This window comes from Tauraco erythrolophus, chromosome 5 (genome assembly GCF_009769465.1).
Source record: "Tauraco erythrolophus isolate bTauEry1 chromosome 5, bTauEry1.pri, whole genome shotgun sequence".
NCBI classification, from domain to species: Eukaryota; Metazoa; Chordata; class Aves; order Musophagiformes; family Musophagidae; genus Tauraco; species Tauraco erythrolophus.
Genome location: NC_141469.1, coordinates 51863621 through 51888493, shown reverse-complemented (window position 1 = coordinate 51888493; position 24873 = coordinate 51863621). Strand labels below are relative to the sequence as shown.

Here is a 24873-nt window from a genome sequence, read left to right as displayed (position 1 = left end):
TTACAGGAAGCTGTCCTCCACCAGGTCTGAGGAGTCGATCCCAATGTCGTCCATCATGTCAATGTCCTCAATGGTCTCGTCCTCTCTCTTGATAAAAGTAGAGCTACTGGAACCAGTTTCAATGGCACTTTCCTCAGATGTCTGGGAACTAGAAGAAACAAACAACTCAGAGATAAAATACAGGGTGAACGTGGCCGGGTAAGTACTCCAGTCTCTAGCAGAATTGAACACCACCTCCCCACATGCTTTCTGACCGACAGCACTATCTGAGGTGACTGACCGTCCGTTTCTTAGGACATAACACATCTTGTATCTCAAGAGTAATGAACCACCTTGGAATTCAAAGGAGCGGATTATTCATATGTTCCTCCAAGCACTTTCTGCCAGAGAGTCGTTTAGAGAAAGCCTTATGACACTGCTGTGACAATAGGTCACATAGGTAAATCTAGGGAAGTCAGGCGAAAATAAGATAGCAATAACAGACAATAAGATAATAACAAGAGAGGTAATAAATCTTAATCTGGATAGTGCTTCTTAGAGACTTCATTTATCTTCCTCTTGAAAATAGCTCAAAAATACATTAAAAAAAAATGTCTAGGTTGCTAATTCTATATACTACAAATTAAGTGCTGAATCAAACCCAGTAAGGATTATACTGTGGTGCTGTTTTGGAATCGAACATGCAAACTGACAAGGGAGCAGTAAAAAGTCCTAGATACCTTGCTGTCGATGAAAAGAATACTATGGAATACTATAGCCAAATTTTGGAGCTAGTCTCACACAGAACAGATCAATCCCTTGAGATCTCATATGCAGCTCCAAGGCATTGAGTTGTTGAGGTAAGACTTGTTGCAAAATGTGACCACAGAGGCACCCTACCAGCAGTTCCCTTCCCCTGGCAGTCACAAAAGAGGTAAAATTAGTTTTTTTCCCACTGAAAACACTGTGGCTAGTCATACTACCATATTTACATGGGACCTTCCCAATAAGTAGTTTCAAAAGAGCTAAGGAAACCGTTTGCAGAGTAGGATGCTAAAAAGTGTTAATGGTGTCGCAAAACATGACCTGGAACAGTGACTATGGGCTACATGATCTGTAAACCGCACCCACCTGTGCCTGTTCCTTTTGCCGAGCTCATCTTCGGAAACAGGGTCAATGTCAGGCAGGGGGATGATGTATCCGCTGTCAGCACTCAGCCTCTGCTCGTCAAATCCACTCTCCCTGTCCTTTAATTTGTCTTCATTCTTGTAGGTGACACCAATGTAAGCATTGTCACAGTCCCCTCTCATGCGTGTGACAGCTGGGTGATCACTTTTCAGGAAGTCCAGGTGAATCTTCTCATAGCTCTGAAAATATTCATTTCAAACCCCTCATTAGATGCTGTTGACTAAGGCTGCCTTTCTTCACATGAGTAGCTGTGATTCATTACCCCAGCAAATATTCTGCCCTCTGAGCCAGCAACACTGGATAGAGAAGCCAGCTATCTTCAAATGAGTTGAAGGGAGAAGTCACATTAAGCATTAGACGATGTAGGAGTGAGCGCAGCAGCACAGAGCAGGCAAATAGATGGGGTAGGGAAAGGTAGAAGGGAAGAAGGTGGGTGGGAAAATGAAACGCTGAATGATGGGGCAGGCAGAGCTTGTCCAGAGGTATCAGAAGCATGAGGGGAAAACTTGCTGGTGTCAGGGGTCCAACAAGGGAGACAGGGAGATTATACACATGGATCAAGTAGTCCCCTTTTCTAGAACTCTTTCATTGCCTAGAAAATGCCTTGAAAATATATAAAACCCATTCTGCAGTAGAAAAATTGAGTTGGTAGGATTTCATTAGAAATGGAGAGTACTGCTTCCCAGAACATGTGATGTCCCTGTCCGAATCACATAATTCACACAGGTTAGGTTGTGTTCAGTGCTCATGGCTCTGATGGCTGGAACAACTCTTATAATCCCTTCTGAAGCAGTAGATAGAAAACACAGAGAAAATTCCAAAGAGCAAACCTTTTTGTACTCTCCAGGCAACAGACTCTCCACAATTTCACTCAAATGATAAAAAGAAGGTCTTTTCTCTGGTTCACTGTTCCAGCACTTCACCATGATCTCATACCTGCAGATAAGATGGAAACCAATTTAACTAGCTGGTAAAGGAAAATGAGTAACCAAACAAACTAAAGCCAAAATTGTCTGGAGACTGGCCAGGTATGGAAGAACCAAATGCACACATACACTTCATTGGTAGCATGATCAGGTTTGGCCATTCGGTATCCACTCTTGATCTTATTGTAGAAAGTAGAATCGACCATCATGCCAGGATATGGTGTGCCACCTGCAGATAAAAGAGAAGAAAAAATCCTACTCTAGACTTGACTAACCATGCAGAGTTCCCAAATAGCGTCATGCTGTACATGTCGAAAAGCGTGAACGCTATAATTTGACATTCCATCAAAATTAATCTTTTCTAGCCAATGTTTCACATCAGAGCTATTGTCTTGACCACATTAAGCCCTGATGTGAAAGGTTAGCTAGGAAAGATTGAAGTAGGTACTACTTAGAAAAATATCTCTTTACAATCTTTATAGAATGTATTGACTGGGCACAGAGGTTGAGTGATACCTGGATCAAGTCATCAACTTGCATTTGGCAAATCTGACATCATGGCTCTGCTCTGCCACTGACTTTTTGTGTGACCTTAGGTAAGTCAATTGCTCTGTCTGGTTTTATTGCCTTTGGCACCTGCACGACAGCTGAGAGTGATGTGGCCCCAGTTACTCTCCTGATCCTGGCCATAAGGGCAAAGCATTAGTGTGAGCCAGTCCCCTCCATACTCAGGTCTTCCCAGCTGGGCAGTTAGCTTTAGACAATAGCTAACATGTTGGGTACATGGGATATTGAAAAGTTTGGACTCGGCCTCTGAGTTGATACAGTCGAGCCATCATTTGGGGCCACAGCATACCGACATCGCTGATGTGTAAAAGGATCATTCAAGCCAAAGCCAGTGTTGCAGCAGGATGTCAAAGTTGACTTTCTTAATAAATGCCACTGAGGATATGTTTTGCTTTCTGAGAAACAATATCTTTCTCAGGTGGAGGAGGCATACTATAATATTTACACCAGAAACCTCAGTCCTTTCAAAAGCAGGATTTTCACCTAAAAATGGGCTTCAGAACCTTCCTTACAGGTAGGTCAGCAAAGCACAGGCTTAGCTGTGCCTCAGTTCCTGAGCTATCCAACAGCACTCCCATGCCTCCCAGGGATGCTGGTGAACGGTTATTTACAGGATCCTATCATGCCCAGAGATTACAGTAACTAATACCGTAAATAGTGGCACAACTGCTGTTTTCTGAGAAGTAGCTGTATGACAACTTATTCTAGAAAATAACATTAGGCTTAGGGTTGCCGTGGGGCAGTAGTAGATACCACACAGGCACGATTAATTCTGCTCAGAGTAAATCTGGGCAACGCGCGCTTACTGAAGCAGCCCAGCCACCCGCCCGGGAGGCTAATCAGGCTGAGCAGAGAGCCAGGCTGTTCCCAGCTGGGAACTGTACATTGTCTGTAACTGCTATACATTGTCATAACCACTTTACACTGCCATAAACCAACTGTGTGAAGAGTGCTAACCTGGAAATGAGAAATCAGCGTCGCAGAAGTTTGACATTCGTTTTCATTCTGAAATGCAACTAAGCGGAATCTTTCGAAATGTATGTACACAGAGACTGTTTCAAACCAGCCCCTGGGCTGGGCTGCAGCCCCAGGTGCCCCATTGCAATGGGGAAACATGTTCCTTCTCGTATTAGCCAGAAAATCCATCCTGGGCTGGCACACCAATACTTTTCCACAAAAGCTTTTCCAAAAGTTTTTCACTCAGTGCTTTCAGTCTTCTAGCAAAAATAAAATATGTATCTTGGGGAAAAAAAATCTAAGGGGAACTTTGGGAGAGTATGGACGTTTTACTTCACATCTGATGTTGGGATCCAAAATCCCATATAGAAGAATAACTAACAGTTGAATTCACACTTGTATTTTTATGGTAGAGTTTGAAATGTGTATTTATGTAGAACAGCTTGAACTGAAAAAGCTTAATCACTACACATAAGAAACTGTTCACAGTACATACCAAGAGAAAATATTTCCCACAGCAGAATGCCATAAGACCAGACATCACTTAATGTAGTGTACAGATTGTCAAAAATGCTTTCAGGTGCCATCCATTTTACTGGGAGGAAAGTCTGTAACAAAGAGAAAGGAGCCCCAAACCGCACAGATTAGTCATTAAAGAAATGCTTCCCATTACAACTGTTGTTTGATAGCTGGGATTAACTTCTCTATAACACAAAACGTTGTGTTAACCTGGCTAGTGTTAATTTTTAATTTCACATAACTCAGAGGTACCAGTATTATAAGGAATTTTGCTCCCCGCAAAAACTAATTAAACCATAACTGTGTTCATTTATTACTAGCAAATGACCGGGCTGATTGAAGATATGATACAAAAGCTGGCACTGCCAATCTAGGTCTGATACACCATTGACTGATGTATCACTACTCTACATATCACAGTGACAGTTCCTTAATAATTTATTCAGTCACAAAACTTGCCAGTTAAAATACAAGCCTGTGAAGTACTAAACGCAGCCAAGTACTCTTCAGCTTTAAAGTAGAATTAGGAAAGTTACAGGAATTAATGAACTAAAGAAAAGTTGTTCTCAGGAGTGTTCATCCCAATGGTCAATTAGTGTAACCAACACTGAATGTCAAGAACATTAAACTGCATTTAAAACTGATACTTCTCATTTCAGTTAAAGCAGACCTCAGGAGATTAAGAATTACATACACTGCCCTTGGAGACATAGTTGGAATCATGCATGATGTCTCTAGCCAGCCCAAAGTCACAGATCTTCACGATTTTTCCTTGAGCCAGGAGGACATTACGAGCTGCCAAGTCACGGTGCACACACTGCATGGAGAGAAATTAAGTTGTTCAAGGGGGTGCTAATTCCACGAGGACCATTTCCCTTGCAAAGATCCCTGAAAAAAATCTGATGACTTTCTGGGCACAGTCTTAACAAGACTTTCTACTGAACAGGCACCTGTACTGCCCCACTGGCAGGGGCAGGGAGGCACCAGTCCTCAGAAACAGAAAGGGCTCATGCAGATGTACAGCAGTGGGGAGAAGACAAAAATTGATGCCACCCGGTCCCCTTATACCCATCAGGTACTAATGATATGTCTATGCTTCTGACCATGCTGTGGCCTGTGGCTATATGGACCCTCCAACCGGACCCTGCTTAGATCCACCACTGTCCCTGACACACTGCCTCCATGAATGTCATAGGCTGCAATGGGAGAAGAGGACTGCTGCTTTGAGTTTTCCCAGCCATGGCGATCTCAATTGCCGGACAAATGAGAAAGCTGTCTACAATCTCAAAAAGAATACTATATTGTGTTGTGGTTTCAGAATCTAAATTGAAACACAGAGATGGACATAAAGACCTTTCTCCACTTTCTTATATTTTACTTACTTTTTTATTTACTTACATTTTTAGAAGCCAAGAATTCCATTCCCCGTGCAACCTGGTAGGTGAAGCTCAGCAAATCCAGTAGGCTGAGGCCCTCTGAGCTGTCATCTGAAAGAAGGTTTTTGACTTCTGATTCTATCGAAAAAGAGATAAAAATATATTTGTGCTGTGGAGTGTGAAAGCAACATCCATTTCCCCCTACCTGTCATGATTCTGAGCTGATGACTTTAACAGAGTACCATGGCCAAACCGGTCTTTTCATAATAACTAACCACTTTTAACGTCCGCATCAGTCACTGACACATACTGCGTTCTTAAAACACCCAGTACTAAATATAAGTTTTGTTTTTCCTCCTGTCTGTGTTTTTTTTCCCCAGAGAACTGCAGAAGAAGGTGAAATTAAAAAGGCCCGCTGAAGTCTTTTACAGGTTGTTTACAATACTCTGTGTGTGCTACAAAAACATTTATTTAGAGGTGGTGCCTTCATTGGTTTTTGTGCATGCGTGTACATTCTTATCCACTTAATTTTGCTGAACACTGTTGTGTTTCCCAGCAAGTATTCACTGGGACTAATCCAATACCAGCAAGAAGGGTCAGGAATCCTATGGCAACAGTTCTTATTTTTTTATGAAAAATGTCAGCAAAAAGCCAGTCAAAATTCAGTGATTCATTTACCCCGACTGTCCTAGAGCACAATATGAGTACATTAGTCTGCCACGTAAATCTGGGACTGGATATGGTTCAATTTCTGAGGCCTACAGGCAGAAGTGACCATACCTATTTTAAAAGCAAAGCATATTTGGTTTCTGAGAACAGGGCCAGGGAATGGGATGCATTCATTATCTTCATTACATAATCCAGGAAAGTATTTGGGAGTGTTCTGCATTTGGTAAGTGTCAGTTAATATGAAATGTAAGTGAAAACAGAGCAATATAAATTTACTACTGGCTTATTGTTCGTTGCTATTGCTCCAAATCTCTCAGACTACAGACTGATCAAATCGTTGCCTCCAAAGGGTGCCTACAGCCCCGCTGCAGAGCACAGCTGCTCAGCACTCCAGCATGGAAGGAAATACACAACTGCACCCCTTCTGCTCCAGGAGCACACATTTCTCTTCCCAGAGCATAACAAAGAACACAAGCATGAGCTTTTAGCTTATAGCTTATACTCACATGCTTGCAGAACACAGCTGAGCAGCATACGTCCATACAGAGGGCAAAAAATAAGATATGCGTTCATGCAAGAATTATTTATATTAATGATGTATGCAGAAGGGACAATTCTACGTTACCTGACATGGATTTCTTCTTGTAGGAAGCAGGCCGATCATACACAGACCTCTGAATATCAGAGTATTTAGATCCCTCCTTCCTTTCCAGCATTGGCACGTACTGAGTTGTATCAGCTTGTTTCATGTCCATGTATTCTCCAGTGTTTTCAAATGATAGTATCACATAACTGAAATTGGAAAAAAATACAGGCGTATCAGCTGATATTGCCCAGGTAACTCCCCTGCCTCAGCATCCTGTAGATACAACAGTTCTCTTCTGGTGTATAGCTGTATTGCCGTGAAATATAAGAGCTGTCGTCTTGATAAGGAATACGTAAAGATCACGTATTACAACATAACCGTGTATTGTCATATATTAGCACGTGTTATCACGTATCACTGCAGTCAAACACAAATGCTCCAAACTTACCCTTTTGTCAATAGTCAGGTATGTGAAGATATATTGTCTAACTTCCCCAAATCCCACTGAATTCAAGTATTACTACCTAGGGCTCTTAGTTCAAGGTATTCCAAATGGTAGATGTAATTTATTCACCCAGACGGTTTGCAACAAATCCAGCCCTGATGAGCAAACTCATGCTCAGATGAACAGTCCTGGCCGTAACTCAACTACCGAGTCAGTTGATCTATTTGCCTGAGATATTTTTTTGAAGGAATCTCTGTTCATCTTCTAAATCCTGGCTAATTTTGTGACATTGCTTTATTACTGAATCTTATGATGCCAAGCTTCCTCCACTGCCATCTGGAAAAAGCTATGGGATGAACATTAACCATAAGGCAACTATTGAGACTGGCTAAGCCATTGGTAGACAAAGGAGAGTACTTGATCTTAGAGAACAAGCTCTGCCAGGTTGTTTGAAGGGAAGGAGTTTTAGACAGTGGAAATTCCCCAGGCAGGGAAAAAAGGAAGTCAGGTAGTTGCGCTTTACTTTTAAAACTTGGGTGGGTAGAGGCAAAAGGATGTTTTTACAGAAAAGAGAAACACTGGGGTGTGCTTTGTTATTATTAGAAATGTTCTTTGGGACCTCAGGATGTCTATGGAGAACCTATAGTGGTCCTGGTACTACAGGCATCTCTACACAGGGGAGACATAGATCTAGGACACATCAGGGAGACTGAAAAAAAAGTGCTGAAACCTTTCCAGATCTAGGAAACCTGATAAATAAAAGTCTAATTAGAAGAATTAGGGAGGGCTCTAAACCAATGAATAAAAGGAATGGAGTAAGGGTTAGAAATGACATTTTCTTAAGCTGCAGATAATTTTTCTTTTCCTGTTTTCCCACCTTCTTGTGCTTTCATCAGCTGGGTTCATCCCAAAGATATCCAAATCTTTCTTCGGCTTCTCTGGATGTCGGCTCAGGAAATTGTCCCTGTTCTTATGCAGATAGTTCACCAAATCACCATAAAAGCAGTATTCAGTGATGATGTAAATAGGACCTGATCAAATACAGCAAAATAATGCACTGATGAGTGGAATCTTTTAAAAAAAAAAAAAAAAACAAACTCCAAAAATAATAGAAAATGGAACATAAAAAGTATTGTGGGTTATTACATTTTTATTTATTAAGCTATGACTGCAGCTACTACCAAATATCAAGTAGGCTTGTGAAACCTTTTATTTGTTTATATTTATTGTTAAATCCTTTACTTGAAATTTGTGTGCTTGTTAAACAGTGAACTATAGCTCCACAGCAAACCATGTTCTCAGCCAAACCCACCTGATTTTGTACAAGCTCCAAGCAGATTCACAATATTCAGGTGGGGGCCGAGATGTGTCATGATCTTCAGTTCAGACATGAGCGCCTGCTTTTCACTGGATCTAGCTGTAGCTGTTGAAAAAGCGCATCAGTCACTCAATGAGAGCAATCATCTTTTTCACAATAACAATTTCTCCTTGCTTGCCTCATTAGAGCCTTGCTACCACGGTTTCTCAAAGACTGTTCTTTACTCGACAAGGGGCTTTATGAGAACTTAGAAAGGAGTCATGAATCACTGATAAAGGACTCTTTCGATGCAGCTCAGTAGCTGACCCAGTCTGTTTGTCCCGCTACAGGGGTACAGTGGATTGCCCAGGTGGCACAGAGGCACTTTACAAGCTCCTAGTTTCAACACAAGAAAGCTCCTCATTGTTCCTCCAGAATCATTGCTTCAGATTCTCAGCTCTCGCGAACCAGGAAACCTTCAGCGAAATTAAAATTCTGACACAAAACCTTCCTGTTTCCTTTTGTTGTATTGCTTTCATTTGTTCACAAACAGTCATGGTTATTTTATCTTTTCTGAGTTATTGTGGCTGCTACAGTCCACACAGCTGAAACCGAGCTTTGGATGTTTTCAGAAGCCTGGATACTTCCAGTCCTGAAATGCCACGAAGCAATCTAAAGTATAATTTTAAATTTCAGTCATTCCACAGTTCATTTGCAGCTTCAGAAGTGGAGAATCTGTTTATACACAAGCAATGCCTTATGGGAATGCTCTACGGGAACATGCCCTACCTAGCTTGGAGAATGGAACCATGACAACTTACGTTTCAGCATTTTCACAGCTACTTTCATCACCGGTTGAGAGCGACTCAATCCATATGCAGTGCCTTCAACTACTTTTCCAAATGCACCAGAACCAAGGATTCGACCTGAACACAAGGGAGAGCGTTATTTTATTCCAGAAAGTTAACAGCAATTCATCTTGTTTCCCACTGCCATTCCTCTACAGGTTGTGATTCTTGTTCAAAAAGAGCACCCTCACTTAGCCAGACCACTGTTATTGTTTTTACTGTTGTTGTTAAGGTAGATGTGGCAGAGGGTAGATTTAGATTAGAAATACACTGGAACAGGTTGCCCAGAGAAGTTGTGGCTGCCCCATCCCTCGAAGCGTTCAAGGCCAGGTTGGATGAGGCTTTGAGCAACCTGATCTAGTGGAAGGTGTCCCTGCCCATGGCAGAGGGGTTGGAAGTAGATGATCTTTGAGGTCCCCTCCCAACCTAAACCATTCTATGATTCTACATATTTTAAAGAAATGTTGTCAATAAATAACAATTCTTAAATAAAAACAAGCAAGAAAACATCAGGAGTGCATCTGCATGTAGGAGCTTGTAGGAAAGGGACTTTCCTAGTCGAGGAGCAACTCAACTCATTCAAATTCATCTCCCACTCTGCCCTGCCACCCTCACTTTAGCTTTTAAACACTGATTCTACTATGATTAAGTTGACTTCTCTGCCTCAGTAAGCACCTGACCACAGTACACTCGTGCCCTTTACTTATAAATCTGAATTCAGCTCCTTAACTGTAGTTCTGGGCTGTTATATCAATGCTGGATACACGCAGCAGTAAAACAGACTGAAGTACATCAGCAGTACATTTAAGAAATAGACAAGCAGGACCATCAGCGATCTGCAAGAAGCTGAAATACATGTTGATCACATATGAGGGGAAACTCCTCTGAAGTTTAATGTACAAGTGTGTTTCATATGGTTGAATAAATTTTATTGCAAATTTCCAAGTGGTGTAATGAAACGGCTAATGTTCATACACACTTTACTCTTCCCACAAATCAATTTAGACAAAAATTTGGGATTATCATATCCTGTATCCTGATATGGATACAATGTGCAGAAGAATTGTGTGCAGACTGAATAAGATTTTAATATAAACTGCACAAACATACTCCAAAATGCTATATTTCATAGGTTCCATACTGGAAAGCAAGTTCATTAAGGCAACTCTTACTCAGTAAACAAAGTCATATATGAGCTCCAGATGCCAGGATATTTTCATATTCCTGACAAGTTCTATATTCTATTTTACATTACTTTTTAAATCCCAGCACAGGAAGAATAAGTAGTGACTTTTACTATGGAGATACATGGCATTTTGTCTTGGACGTTCATTTGCAGTTTGAACTTGCCACCTTGTACACTTCTGAAGGCGTTATCTGGCATGCAATGCCATATGTTTCTGTTATTCTCTAGCTACAGCCCCCACTTTTATTGTATACAGGCTTTTAGAAGAAAATTTCCAGTCAAACGCTATCTACATTGCTAACAAGCACTAGAAACAGTTAAAGTACACTTAGTTGAGTTACCACCGAAGCACTTCCCCAAGACTATGACAGTGTAGTTTGTCATGCACACAAAAACTATGTGATTTCTTTTCAAGATTCCTGTGCTCCAAAGGTTATCCTTGCCAGTCAGGATGTGAGAAAGCTTCCCACTAAATTTCAGACTAATTCAAACAACCCGAGTCTGAAATTTGGCCCCTGAAACTTTTCAGACTGAAGGTCTGGGAGCCACATGGCAGGATGCAGCCCTTCAGAATGCGATGGCATCTCCTCATTCTCCTTGATCTTCTCGTCTTCGCAAGCCAATTCCTCCCCAAACCACATTGTCGGCTGAGCGCAAGGCGCACATCTCCCTCTCCATCACCTCTGCTGAGCTGGGGCGCATGTGGAGATGGTGAGAGCGCTTCCGGAGTGGTGGGGAGCAGAGCCATTGCTGCTCCTTCCCCTTTTCACCCCTCTCCGCAGGCCTAGCCAAGCCCTCATATGTTTTACACTTGAGATTTGAAGCCAGGTGGGAGCTGACTGCTTAAGAGCTGGAGGCATCTATAACACATTGCATTCTTGATGTCAAGGCCCTCAGTGGAGCCCAAAATTATAGCGTGTGTTTACACTATAATTTCTTTTCTTAGCATAAAGGCACTGCTGTGATCTGCCTGCCGGAGGAGCAGCGCTGCTTCTCCACCACGGAGGGACTGTGCAGGCACAGCAGCAGCTCGAGGCTCCTCAAACCAGTGGAGGGACCACGCTTGGGAGTGAGAGCTGTTTCAGCCTCTGTACCCATCCACAGAGCTTATCTGCAGAGCCTGAGAGGTTTTCTGCTCAGAGGGACACAAATACAAAGGCGAAGTCTGTGAATTTGTTCCAGACGCAACTTTCTCAACTGGATGCTTCTTTGGCTAAAATTGAATGGGGATGATCAGCCCACTCCAAATAAAACCATAACTATATTGAAAGCCAAACAAGTGACAAGCTTTATAACCTACATCGAGTTTCTAGACTCATGAGAAATTAGGTACCACATCCCTAAATGCTATTTAACTTGAATCTTAACTTGTCTTTTGCAAACGGGGGTTTGGTCAGATTCTATGTCAGACCAGCACTTCATGTTAAGGCCACTGGAACAAACGGGTGGCTTGCTGGAAAGCCATGAGAGCAATTCTGCCACTTCTCTACAGCCACCCCAAGATCCTGAGGAACAGCAGCACTTGGACACTATTCCTCAAGAGGCCCTGCCCTCTGCCATCTCAGCCAAAGGAGGAAGTCCAGGTCCCGCTGGGACCTCGCCATTCCTCAGCAGAGCCGGGAGAAGGCAGTGACATTCAAACAGCTTAGAGTTGTCACAGTTCTCATTCTGTTACACATCTCCTAGTTTTGCACTGGCTGCTGAGAGCTTTAAACAGCAGCGCACGACGTACATGGTGGAGGGGTGAAAGCAAAGGGAAATTTGGAGTGTAACCCAAATTTATCAATTGAAGCTCCAGCCAACCAACATTCAGAGTTGGCATTTATCGCAGCACTGCACTCCAGGCACTACTAACTAGAAAAACAAATAAATGCCAGCTGGCTTACACAGCTAGGATGGGAAATGCTCATCTGACGGAGCCAAAGTGAGTTTGTCCTGCTTCAGAGCCTCCCTGAGCTAAAGGTATAATTGCTGTGCCCCACTCTCCCACTTCGATAAGAGAAAACCTGCACAAACCAGAATTATCGGCCTCAGAAACTAAAGAGGTCCTCACCAGCAAGGATTTCATATGGCAAAATTGCCAGTGGGTAAACGTTAACTGTGTTAAGAAGAAAGCTTGTGCAATCCAGGTTGCTAAAAGGACATGTAGCATGAGTTTTTAAAGCACAGACTATCCTGAATATATTTGCAAAGAGGAGCGCATTGAAGTAGGCTGGTGCTCGTGAGTCAGATGGAGACAAAGTCACAGTGGTGGTCTCTTAACAACTCAGATCTGACAAATCCTATTTAGGCATGTAATTAAAGTCTGAGTTGCAATAAAATAATTCCATTAAATATTTACCCTCCTCTAGTTTTCAATTAGCAACATGAATTTAATTAAAGAATATCATTCCTAAACCAGAAATTTTTGTACTGCTGCTTTCAAGAAGTAACATAAATTCTTCTGCTGCGGTGAAGGAAGGAGAACTACATTAGGAGAGTGTGTTTTTTACAATATGTCAAACAAAAAACATATTTCATCTTTTTCTCCTGTATTTGGTGTTACAACTTGGTGCACAGATACCTCCAAGAGAGGGAAAACTTGCGTACTTAAAGCACTATCTGGATAGAACATTAAAATTTTCTAGAATCATTACACTTCCGATGATTGAAATAAAAAACAGATTGGGCCAGCTCTGAAGAAGGGATTGCTAACTGAATCCTGTATGAATTCCAATGTAGGGACAGCAAAGCAAGAAAGCAGAAGGGGAAGGAAGAAGGACACAAAAATAAGTTATAAAGTTACTCAGCATTGGTATATGCACATCGTGGATTAATAATTTTTAAAATATTTTTAATGAAACTACGTAACTACTTGCAGATTTCCCTTGGCCTCTGGGCATAAGTATACAAATGTCTTGCAAATAAAAAATGCTGATGCACTTCTTGTGGGTGCCTTAGCAGAAATGAGTGTTGAAGAGGGAATTTAATGCTAGGAGGGACCCCCTAAGCCACGTGGAGGTGAGCACTGCATGCAGGGCACGTGGAGGGGAGCTGGAACAGACCTGTGGGAGACACTAACATAAGGAGCTCAAGATTGACACCACTGTAGCAGAAGAGGAGGATGTGGTATGAGGACTGAGGAGAACAGAGAGGTACAGAGAAACTCTGGACTTCATGGTCATGAGTAACATCACAAATCTCGGTAGCAGGGAACTCAGAGTTGTCCTTAATCGTCCCTCTCCCCAGAGAAGGACGGGATTAGTCCCTTAGAGGAAACTTACCAAGCACTAACCCATCTCGAGGAAACTCCCATCTGGAGTCATAAGGTAGTTGCATTGGGTCCACATAAATGTATTCATGGCCATCGGGGCTGATAGACTCAATGACTCTCCATCTTATCTCATACCTCGGCTTCTGCAAAGCACATTGAATGCAAAACCAACCATCAGTCCTGTGCTTGCCTTCAGAGCAGACCAAAACCCAGCAGGGCTCAACATCCAAACTGAAATACTTTTCTACGTTACCTGTTTCCATATGATGACCAGGACAATCAGTGAAATTATCACAATCACTAACAGCACTAAGACCGCAGCAGCCACCGTTAGTTCCGATCGCAAGGCTGTGGAGCAAAAAGACAGACCATATTTTCCTCATGAGCCATGAGGAACATGATGCTCACATAAGACACCCGCCTCCCCTACCATGGCAATTCCTGTGTCCTGCAGATGTGGCAAGAGCAGTCCCTGGGGCTGGTGACTGTAAAGTCTTTCCAGACTCAGAGCTGGTCTACCTTCCTGTTTCAAAACCAAATGCAGAGATTGTCTAGAAGAGCATCTCATAGCCAATAGCCATAAAATGATAAAATGAATCACGGAACCACATAATAAGCAAAAAACAGATGCACCATAAAGACATAGAATGCCTCATCCTCAGATGTCCCAGGGTGGAAAAAATATCCATTTTCATTTATTTTTATCTGCAACAATTCACATTTTTATCTATTAAGCATTCTTCTAGACTGAAGTGGAATGTGTTAGAGAGAGGTTAAACTGACTGCTATACTCTCGCGGAAGGACAAAGCAAACTCACTAGGAGCCACAAGCTTCAGTTCCCGAGTAACAGCACCAAGGTCATTCCTCGCCACGCATCGCACAGCCAGGGTTTCCTCTACCTTCTGGAAGGTCACCTGGCTTTGCACCATGTTTTTCTCATCCAGGTGGGCTTCCATGTGTATATCAGAGATATTTTGTGTCAGAAGAGTCCATGAGGTGTCATTGCTGCATCTGCAGAGAAGAAAAACAGGAGAAACAGGCATTGAGCATAGGAAGGGATAAAGAAGAGTGAATGAAATGAGAGTCACCTGTTCCTATAACTTTCTTCTGACAATGATCGTTTTAAAGACCAGAAACGCTTAAGACCATCTCTGTGAAATGTCTGCCTCTTTCTCTCCTCAGAATAATTGGCCTTCTGATTCTCATCACTGCTGTCACTTTGAAGGCCTCACAATGCAGTCCAGAAGGTCTGGAATACATAGACCTTGGTGTCACTCCCATAGAGTTATAGTACTGGATGGACCTTTGTTTCTCCCTGAATTCTTAGCACTGTACAAGGCTCCCTGGGGCAGGGTCAGGAGGATGATCACCCCACTAGGCAGCAGCAGATTTTAGCACAATGAGAGCAGAACACAGCTGGGATGTACCCAGGGCTCCTATCCTCTTCCATGCATAGTGTCCCTCTCCCTGATGGATAACCTTCCAGGGAAAACCCTGCATCCTAGTAGCCACAGAAGGAGCCAGTATAGAACTGGAAAAAATAGGAGTAATTACTCCACGTCTAAAATATCTTGAAAGCGAAAATTGTAATTTGAGGGAAATAATTACAAGTGAAAATTTAGAATCACCCAAGAGTGTTAAGAAGGCAGTTGGAGCTATCTGTGAAACGATAACAACTCCTTGAATGGAGAGACAGCTACTTCTTGAGATCCTTACTCAAACTGGGACTGTGCAATCTGCTGAGTTCACTTATCAAGCACAAAGATTTGTGAGAGAAACCTCCTGAATCAACGTTGAAATATAAGCAACATGTCTCTAAAAAGAAAAAAAAGATCTATAGCTTGTTGGTCCTTGATGAGGCAAGTGTGGTACAGTAACCAAAGCTGTTAAGCTAATCAAGGACACAACGAGTCATATTTTCTGTAAGAAAGCACCTGCTCTTCTTACTTTTTAATGTCTTTGCAAACCAGCCATTCCACATCAGGAAGCGGGGTCCCCTCCGCCAAGCATCTCACCGTCTGCCCCCCCGCAGAGCCGTGGTGATCATCCACAAGGTCTAAGATCAGGGCTGGAACTGGGAAAAAGTTAAGAGTTTGTTAAAATACAAGCATGTATTCAAAAATGTTTACAAAAGCAGCCTGAAATTTCAAATAAACCAGGACAGGTATTGTTTGGCCAACAGCTTAGCAACAGCAAGAGACCCACACTTGGCCAGGAGGTCCTTATCTTCTGTGGGACAGAGCAGATCCTGGGCTAGAGCCATGAAAAGGAAGTGCTGCGGTTATGCCACGTCCTCATGTCATACTAAATGAGCTATCATCCCTGCTGTCAGCTGGAATAATTTAGGCGGGAGGATAAAGTTTCTTTCTGGCTTGAGGCCAGCACAGAAGTGAAAGCCAAGATCAGGGTACGAGAGCTGCAAGGACTCGGCACGCATGCGTTCCTCCAGACACCCCAGTTCACACCTTTCTTATCTGAATACTCCAGGCAATCCAAGATTTAAGTGGATCAAGCCTTCCTTACCTTGTATTAGCAAGGAGAAGGTGTATCTTTTAATCTCATCTTCATTTTCAGCAACCAAAGTATAGTATCCACTGTCTTCTTCCTTGGCCCGAATCAATTTTAATATACTCTGAAACCTGTAGAAACAAGAGGTTTTGTTTGTGTTTTTAAAGCAAGCATAAAAAAAAATTCACTTTGGTGCAACATGTAGAGATTATAACGTAATGACATTTGGCATTTCCAGCATGCCTTTAACTAAAATCATTACTCAAGCCACAAGTAACTACCAAAATACAACTAAGAAACAAGTGGACATAGTTACATTCTGCAGGGATCTGACAAAGCCCTCGATGTTATTTGAAATAGCTAGAACTTATTGGAATGGAGACATGTGGGAGGGACTGAAGAGGCTTAGGGCTCAGAAACTGAGATTTATGTTGTTTGGAGATGTTGATGTTATGAAGGGAACAAGAAGAGGCAGATTAAGCATCATTCTTTGGAGTGGAAAACAATTAAATTATTTTTAAACACCACTGAGGAAGAAGCGAAAAACTGAGGTGGAAAGAGAGGGCAGGAGCAGTGCTCAGGTTTCTATGGGAGAAACTCAAGTCAGCACGGCAGAGTAAAAGTCAGAAGAATAGTTTTACCTTGTTTCCTGGACTCTGCTGGAACTTGTAACAATCTCAGTAAGATTTTCTATCAGAGTCACGTTATCCTTCAACCAGTACATTTTTGGTGCTGGGTATGCCTGCACATCACGACAAAGTTTTGACTTCGTGTAGATTGACGGCTTCCTGAGGGCCGAACTGAGGCTCCAGGTGAACAAAGCCTTTGTCTGTAAATGAAAAAGCCTTGCGTAAACAACGCTGTGCAGTCTCTTTCAAGAATGGTGTTTTCCAACACGTTAATAATTTTTGGACACTAGAATCAGACTATACCATGAACTGTAATGACTACTTTCTTATTTTCCTTAACCTCCTTGGTTGCATGCCGAGCAGTGCATTCATAATCCCCTGTGTCTTTCACTGATGCCTCAGGAATGGTCAAGGTGTAAATCAGCTTCTGCGATGGGACTTTGATATCATCAAGTTTTATCAGACCTTTTTCTTTCTGTAGTTTGGAGAAGGAAAAAAAAAATCTTACTTAAGTAACTGAGCTGAAAGAACACCACTGCGGATCTATGATGCCACCGGAGTGAGAGCAACTGTCTAAACCCTGTATGCAGAAGACTTGTTTACTCAGTCAGGGATGTATTTTTCAGCCACAGGCACAAAAAGTGTATCTATACAAAAATATACCCTTTGGGGGCAGGCAAAGAAGGGTGAGGAGGTTGAGAGCTCATGTTTTACTCACTCGAAACAGAATACCATTCAAGACTTGGGTAAGCAGCCCGAAAGAGTGTTTTACTGCCTATGCACTACCTTCTCCTCAAATATAAAAGTCATGGGGCTTTTATCTTGACTTTTCTTTGTTCGGTTCCCATGACATAGGGCAAATTTTTATCCCCTCCACCAGACAAAAAGTAACCCATTGCTAGATGCTAAGATCTGTCTGCTCTCAAAAAAGAATAATTTATTGGCAAGTTGAAGACCCCTGTGAGAAAAATGATGGTGAGAATGGCAGATCATGTTATCGCGAGAGGCTGGAATAAAAGTATGTTGGGGCTAGTTTTGAAAGGTGGCATATAGCAGAGATAATGATGTGTAACATGAAAAGTAGAACAAAACCTTCTCAAATCATTTTTCCTCTTGGGTTGTTATTTAAGTTACTTAAATAAAAGTCGGGATTTGGGGTCACAACTAGGTAGTCACTTCAACTACTCCATCCCTTCAGTGACCAGACTTTTTACATGCAGTACTCTGAAAATTTCCTTTGCCTGGGACTGGCTCTATCCAATTTTCACTGAATAAAAATTTTCACTGCAGAAGGATATTATGCCAGTTTGAAAATTTCTGAGGTTCTCCAGAAGTTTTAAGATTTTCTTACTAGGAAGTTCTTATTAGTGAGCAATTATACACTGTAAGAGCCATTTTAATTAACACCTGCACAACGAGGAACAACTAAGGCTATGAACTTGATTCTTCATTGTCCTTTATCATGTCCAAGAACCTAGGGTTTAAGAGAGCCATTTTAGAGATTCAGACCTTCAGCAGCAGAGCTCTATGCAGATGTCCGACACATTCCTAGATCTCTCTATCTCCACAACATTTCTATTTTTGAAACAGCACAAGACCTGACAGACAGCATTCCTCCCTCCAAGGATGGACTCCTAGTCACACCTCACCTTCCTCTCATGCTTTGCATACTTATTATCAACAAACTCTAACTTTTGGAACTGACTTTCTTTTGTGGCAACTTCAAAGTAAAAGAAACTACTTTCTTTTCTCTCCTCAGCTGTCCTCATTCAGAGAAGAAACATTTTACAAAGTCACCTTCTTCCTCAATATGTAACTACAAACATTCAAACCAAAAATAAAATAAAATAAAAAGAGAGATATTTACCACTTTCCCAGGATAATTCCACTGTAAATTAACCACCTCGTTGTCAAAGACCACACAAGTTACTACAATGGTTTCGCCTGTTTTGTAGACTGTTTTAAGAGCTTCAATTTCAACTGGCAGCTGTGAAGTAGCTAAGAGAAAAGAGAGAAAGCACATTTAATTGTTTAAAGTATGCAATTTTCACACAGTGCAATTTCAGGGAGAGATTTCCATTTCACTTCCTCTACAGAGGAGTTACCTGGAAAACTCAGTGAAAGTACTTCTGGTTTATACTGATCTAAACAATATGTATTTAAAGCATGAAGTGTACAGGCACTGAGTTCAATCCCACAACGAATGGTCTATGCTTAAAATTAGAAGTTCCTACCTGAAATGCCCCTGTGAAAAAGCACTTGAGATAAAAGCAATTTCCCATTTTGCTAATCAGTGACTGTCTTTGAAAATCCATTGCCAGTCAATAAAAACATTTTTGTCAAAATATTTGAACCATGCTGTTTTTCAGGCTACCCAAAGTCCTACAATTTGAAGCCACTGCAAAATACCAGTCTTTTAAGTTACATTTGAGCAAACAGGATGAAAATATATGGATTAGAAAAGACTTTTCTTGCAAGCTTTTGGGAGAGAAAATGAAGTTAAGGGCACTTCATTCTTCTCAAAATTGTAGGTAACGGCTAAGTAAACTAGCAACTAAATAACTAGCAATACTGCCAGAGGAGGAAGGAGCTCATCATCGGGGAAGATATTATCTGGTATAATCCTGTGATGCTGGTGCTAATATGGCTCTCACAGGATGAGGAAAGAACTAGGCTGTATATTACTACTTCTTTTTTTTTTTAAATGAACAGAAATAAATACCTCTTAAGATATAGACGAGGAACTCATCGGACTTGAACTCCATGCCGTTAGCCATTGTTTTGCATGTATATGAGCCTGCAGGGAAACTCCCTATGAAGCCTTGTTTGCTGTCATAGAAAGCATACACAGCCTTGTCTAAATTGTTAATTAAAGTCACTTGAGCACTTGGGTCACTTGTCCGACAAGGGATAACAGTGGAATCACCTTCTTCTACTAGGATGAACTGGTCCTCTGGTATAGAAGGAACAAAAGGCATGTCTGGGTCTGTAAGAAACAAGAGGTAATTTTACAGTGTTTTGTTTGTAGTAAGTCCATGGAAAAGAATAGTATATCAATGACCACTTATAGGCAGTAACTGAAACTAGTACAGTTCATTACTCCACTTTTTCAGAGATTGTAGGTAAGGCATGTTAATTCTATGCAGTATTTCATTTTTGTTATTTGACCTTAAGCACAAAACAGGAAAGAATTGGAAATGCAAGGAACTCTAAGAAACAAAAAAGCTAAATATTATTATTGCCCTTAGACCTGGTTCTGAGATATTCCTACAGTGAGGGCAAAAGGATATTAAGTGACAAAAAGCAAGAAACTCGCTACTGGGTGTGAAAACATTCGTGCAATTACTGGGGAATAAAGTAAAGATGAATTCACTTTATCATAAACAACTCTGTCAAGATATATGTACAGCAAAGATCTCAGGGAAGAATTTGAGTGTCAACATCCTGGTTTTGTGACACAAGATTTTGCACTTAGTGCAACATTCACTGCACAAAAAAAAAATTATTGAAGATCCTGCCTTTTATTGGCACAAATCACCTATCTTCTTCAGCTAGATTTTTTTTCCCTTTGGTAGTAGTAAATGTCTCCTAATCAATACGTAAGCTGGTAAAAAAAAATAAAAGAAAAAAATCCAAACACTTTCAATGTCAAAAAGTAGAAATCAGGTTTGTATTGTTTATGTTGAACACCAGTAAAGCCACATTTCATCAAAAATAGTTCAAGGTACTTATCTTCATGCATTTCTAACATGTCCAACATTACAGTTACGAGACATAGTTAATTATGGTCACAGCATGTGGTTTTCAAAACATAGTATTCAACCAGAAAGAAGCAAACAAACAGCTGGTAGTTTTATTTCTTTTAAAGTCAACAAAATACATGCCAACTTTCCTACCCAGCCAATCCAAAGTCTGAGTTTAAACCATAATTGCATAATGTATCCAACTTAAAAAGCACAGCCCTCAACTTATCTCCATTTGGCCATTCGGAAAAAACAAATAATCCCTGCTAGCCTGAAGCTTCTGTGTGAAGCTTTATAATAAAATTTAATAAACAGCAATCCAAATCCCTCCAACAATAGACTTTCTGCTGCACTGGCAGACTCTTTGTAGCAGTATTCCAAGCACTGCGCTCCATCCCAAAGCCGCTGCCAACTCCATGTATTCATTTTCCCACTGTAATTTAAAACAGAAACAGGATTCACCTAGTTTGGTTTTCTGTGTGCTGTTAGTGAAAATGGGATATTGTGTGAAGTCTCAACGTAATCCTCCTTGGCTAAAGTGGGTTGCTGCCACCCATTGCCCTCCTAATTCATTGCAGGAAAAACAATTGTAAAGACAAAGTTTATAGTGGAAACAGAAACATTCTCTATAATTTGGAGAAAAGAATACGTTTCTGCATTTATGACATCTTGATGGTTAGCAAGTGGAAAAAATTACAGGGTGTCTCTGCCCTGCAAATCTGGTAGGCTGATGTCTAGAGGCATTTCAAAACCAAACCAAAAAGCCCTCTTGAAGAACTCTTCCATTTCTTGCCTTTATATTCCTTCTCTGAGTGAGTTACAAGACTGCTTAACATCAACAACATCTTCTGGTGATTTGCTTAGAGCAGTTTGGAAATCAAGATACGTGTGCCAAAGCCCGCAGCCTCTGCTGAAACACCTTCTTGCTTCAAGGATGAACGCAAACTCTTTACATTTGTTGTGGGAAATGGAGAAAAAGTCTTGGAAGAATCACTGCCCTTGAATCACACATCACAAATCGCAAAAACTTAATGCCACTGCAAAAGTGACTTCAAAACAAGTCCCATATAGCGCTTCCTGAGTTTTCCCCCTTCCACAATCTTTCTTGCAGTCACAGACATCCTCTCCTTCATGACATATTGCAGTTTTGCAGGATGATTTGCAATCTCTTCTTCTCTCTTTCATTTCCTGTTGAAAATATTTACTGCAAATCTACTGGCTAGATCTTTCCTGGCCCTGCAGTTGTGCCACTCATCGCCTGAACCCCAGCCAATGCTGAAGAAACATCCAGACAGGGCTTTACAAAGGCAGTCGGTTGTGGCTCAGCCTCTGGTGCCTACCTCAGCTATGGCAATAAAGATCTTCATCCCATTGATAGTGTTGAAAGCCTTTAAACAGATTTCCAGTTAGAAACATGAGGGTGGGACAGCAAAGCCGGGGATAGGTCCAAAAAGAAGGGATTCCATTTCTTCTGGGTCCAACAGGTTTGCCACCACTAAAGAGAGAGGCGGTGTGGGGCTTGGGAAGGCTGTGTTTGCTCTGAAAATTACAGGGCACTGCACGGTAGCTCCGTATTTTTCATCTTGCATCAGAATGGCCAGTAATAACACTTCTCGTTTCACCCTTCCTTGTGATGGCCATGCCCAAGCCGTCTCCGTTGCTTTACAATTCCCAGGCCCTGCGCACACATGAGCTTTTTCCAGTTCTCAGTTCAAGCCTAATTCATGTTAGGAACGAGATATGGCCTTCCTCATCAGGCAACAGCTTTAGTGTCAGACATGGCACTGGTTTGGTCGGTACACATCCCAAAACACCCACCCAAGTCACCCCTGAAAGGACTGGCATTGACATTAATCCCCACCTGGGGGCCTGGCAAACCTGAAGGCTGGACACACTTCCACAGCAGAGGTGACCTGGCCACCAAGATCTGCTATCCAGTCCCTGGTGGTCAGAAGACCTCAGCTCTGAAGTTGCGAATTCTTCTCTCTTCTTGAGAACTGAAACTCTCACTAAAAAAGTGCAAACCAACCGAAGGAAAGAGGAACATATTCATAGACTCACAGGGGTTGGTCTTGATTTACACGTTAGGAAATGCCCCTGGGGTCATTTATCTTCCTCCAACAGCAAATTGCCACCAGCAATACGCCTCTTCTGAACATCCACAGTTCAGCCCTCCCACCCACACCTCCAGGTACGGCTGTGGCATCTCCAACTTACCAGGCACATAGATGTAGATGTCCTTCCCTTCCACTTCCCCATCCTCCACTTGAGTGTGGTTATAATAGCAAATGTACAAGCCTGTATGAGCAGCTGAGGCGTTTCCTACTTCAAGCACCGTCACGAAGAGGCCACTGTTGTTTTCTTCATGTCTAATGTCTATCCTGTGGCTTCCCTCGGTCACTGGGTAATGCCAGCTCACTTCAATGTCTCCAGAGCATTTGAGCGTGAAGTTGGAATTCAGCTGCACCACCATTTCATTTCTATTGGGAACAATAGTCGGCAGAGGAAGCTGGCAAAGTGTTAGGAAAGGTCCTGCAAAAAGACATGAATAAATAGCATATGAACACACAGAACAGCCTCAGCCCGATGTGACATTAAGCAGAGCAGATCCAGAACAGCTGTTTTTCTGACCATTTCAGATGTGCTGATGTCCCAGGAAATCCGCCCTTGTTAAAAGCCAGAGCTTTGCCCAACGATGGCAAAGGGTTTCCCTTTGAAATGTTAAGTGTTTGCTTGCTCACTTCTGTTTGTCAAATCAAGAGGTGAAAGACAGAGGTGAAGTTAGAGATGGCTCCCAATCCACACTTCGGCTTCCCAGCCCTAAATGTGGGCACAGCCCACTGGGGACCAGTGAATCCCACACTGGGTCAGGAGCATGTCCTGGGTCCTTACAGCAACAGTCAGGAAACCAGCAGCTCTGTAAGCATTCCAGTGAGCTCACAACTGAAAGTTAGAAACACCTTCCCGAGACCAACACCTGCATTTTACATCTGGCTTCTATTCCTGCAAAGGGCCGGAGCAGGGGCTTAGATCCAAAATTTGTGCATCAGGTCTACCTCTAGCCAAAATGTACAGGTTTATAGCCAAATAAAACTGTAATTCACTGAACTAGATGTTGTAGATGGCACTGGTTTTCAGATGTGATCTACAGTTAGAGGCTCAGATTTGCAAGCCTGGGTAATTTGTAGGTGGGCTGGTGCAGGTCCAACTGCCAGAAGGAAAATTAGAGGGTCCACACCCTAGAAAAAAGGGGAAATCACTAAGGAAACAGATTTACTGTTTCAGTCTATCAAACGACCTGTACAAAAGTGATAGGGTAGTCCTCGGTAAGCAAGCCCTTAAGCCCACGGCGTGAAAGTGGGCTCTGTGCAATAAATCAGCAGCAGGAATCAAGACTGTCTTTGAAACCAGTTTCTCACTCCTGCACATGTCTACAGGCCCTTTCTATATTTGGCACCTTCTGGCAACCCCTGCCCTCCCCTCCCGGCACCATTCGCTCAGCAGATGTCGGGAGGCTCGGCAGGCAGCCCCGGCGAGTGCGGTTAGGTGATGCGGCGTGGGAGGACACAGGGAGCCCACACAGGCAGCCTGGTCTGCACCACGCTGCTGGAGAAACCCCAGTGGGACAGGGCTGGGACAGCTGGAGGTAAACAGGCTCACTTTCCCTGCACAGGCAGACAAACCGGCCGGGGGGTTAGAGCAGCTGTAGGGGTGCCAAAGTGGCCAGCAAAGGCTAGCGAAAGTATTGTCTTCTCGGTAGTTCTTGTCTTAGCCTACTGAAGGGAAGGGAAGGGCAGAAAACTTGAGCCTGCAGCCAGCTGGCAACCATTTGGCATTTGTTATCATGGGCATAATGAAAGCAAATTTAAATATGGACTTACAAGGGAGTAAGGGTGGAGAGGCTTAGAGGATTGAGGAACATTACCTGTGAGAAAACATCCCAGGATCAGGAACATCCGTGGGGAAGTACCCATAGCTACCAACAACTGAAACAGAAAGGAGAAGGCAAGAGGGAGGCAGTTAATGGACTGACAACAGGAAAGAGTTTGCAGGACCCCTCTTCTGCAGTGCCCTAGCACAGCTTCCCCACACTCTGCATGGTGCTGCAGAGAGGAATGGCCCCACGGCTTTGGCTGGCACCCTCAATCCCTTGAGATGAGTGCCACCACCTCCCACGAGGTACGTGGGGCCACAGA

At 42.4% G+C, this 24873-nt stretch overlaps 1 protein-coding gene across 1 annotated transcript; it reads right to left on the bottom strand.

The window, feature by feature from the left end:
* PDGFRA (platelet derived growth factor receptor alpha) lies at positions 1-24651 on the bottom strand. Its single transcript, XM_009980087.2, is given in 23 exon segments — positions 1-148; positions 1111-1346; positions 1998-2103; positions 2223-2322; positions 4114-4225; positions 4831-4953; positions 5535-5650; positions 6807-6973; positions 8090-8243; positions 8525-8635; positions 9331-9435; positions 13807-13939; positions 14050-14144; positions 14615-14808; positions 15745-15871; positions 16321-16436; positions 16947-17057; positions 17059-17134; positions 17238-17409; positions 18802-18932; positions 19657-19920; positions 22895-23209; positions 24603-24651. Coding segments are annotated over 23 exon segments (3261 nt in total).
* Positions 24652-24873: the final 222 nt, after the last annotated feature.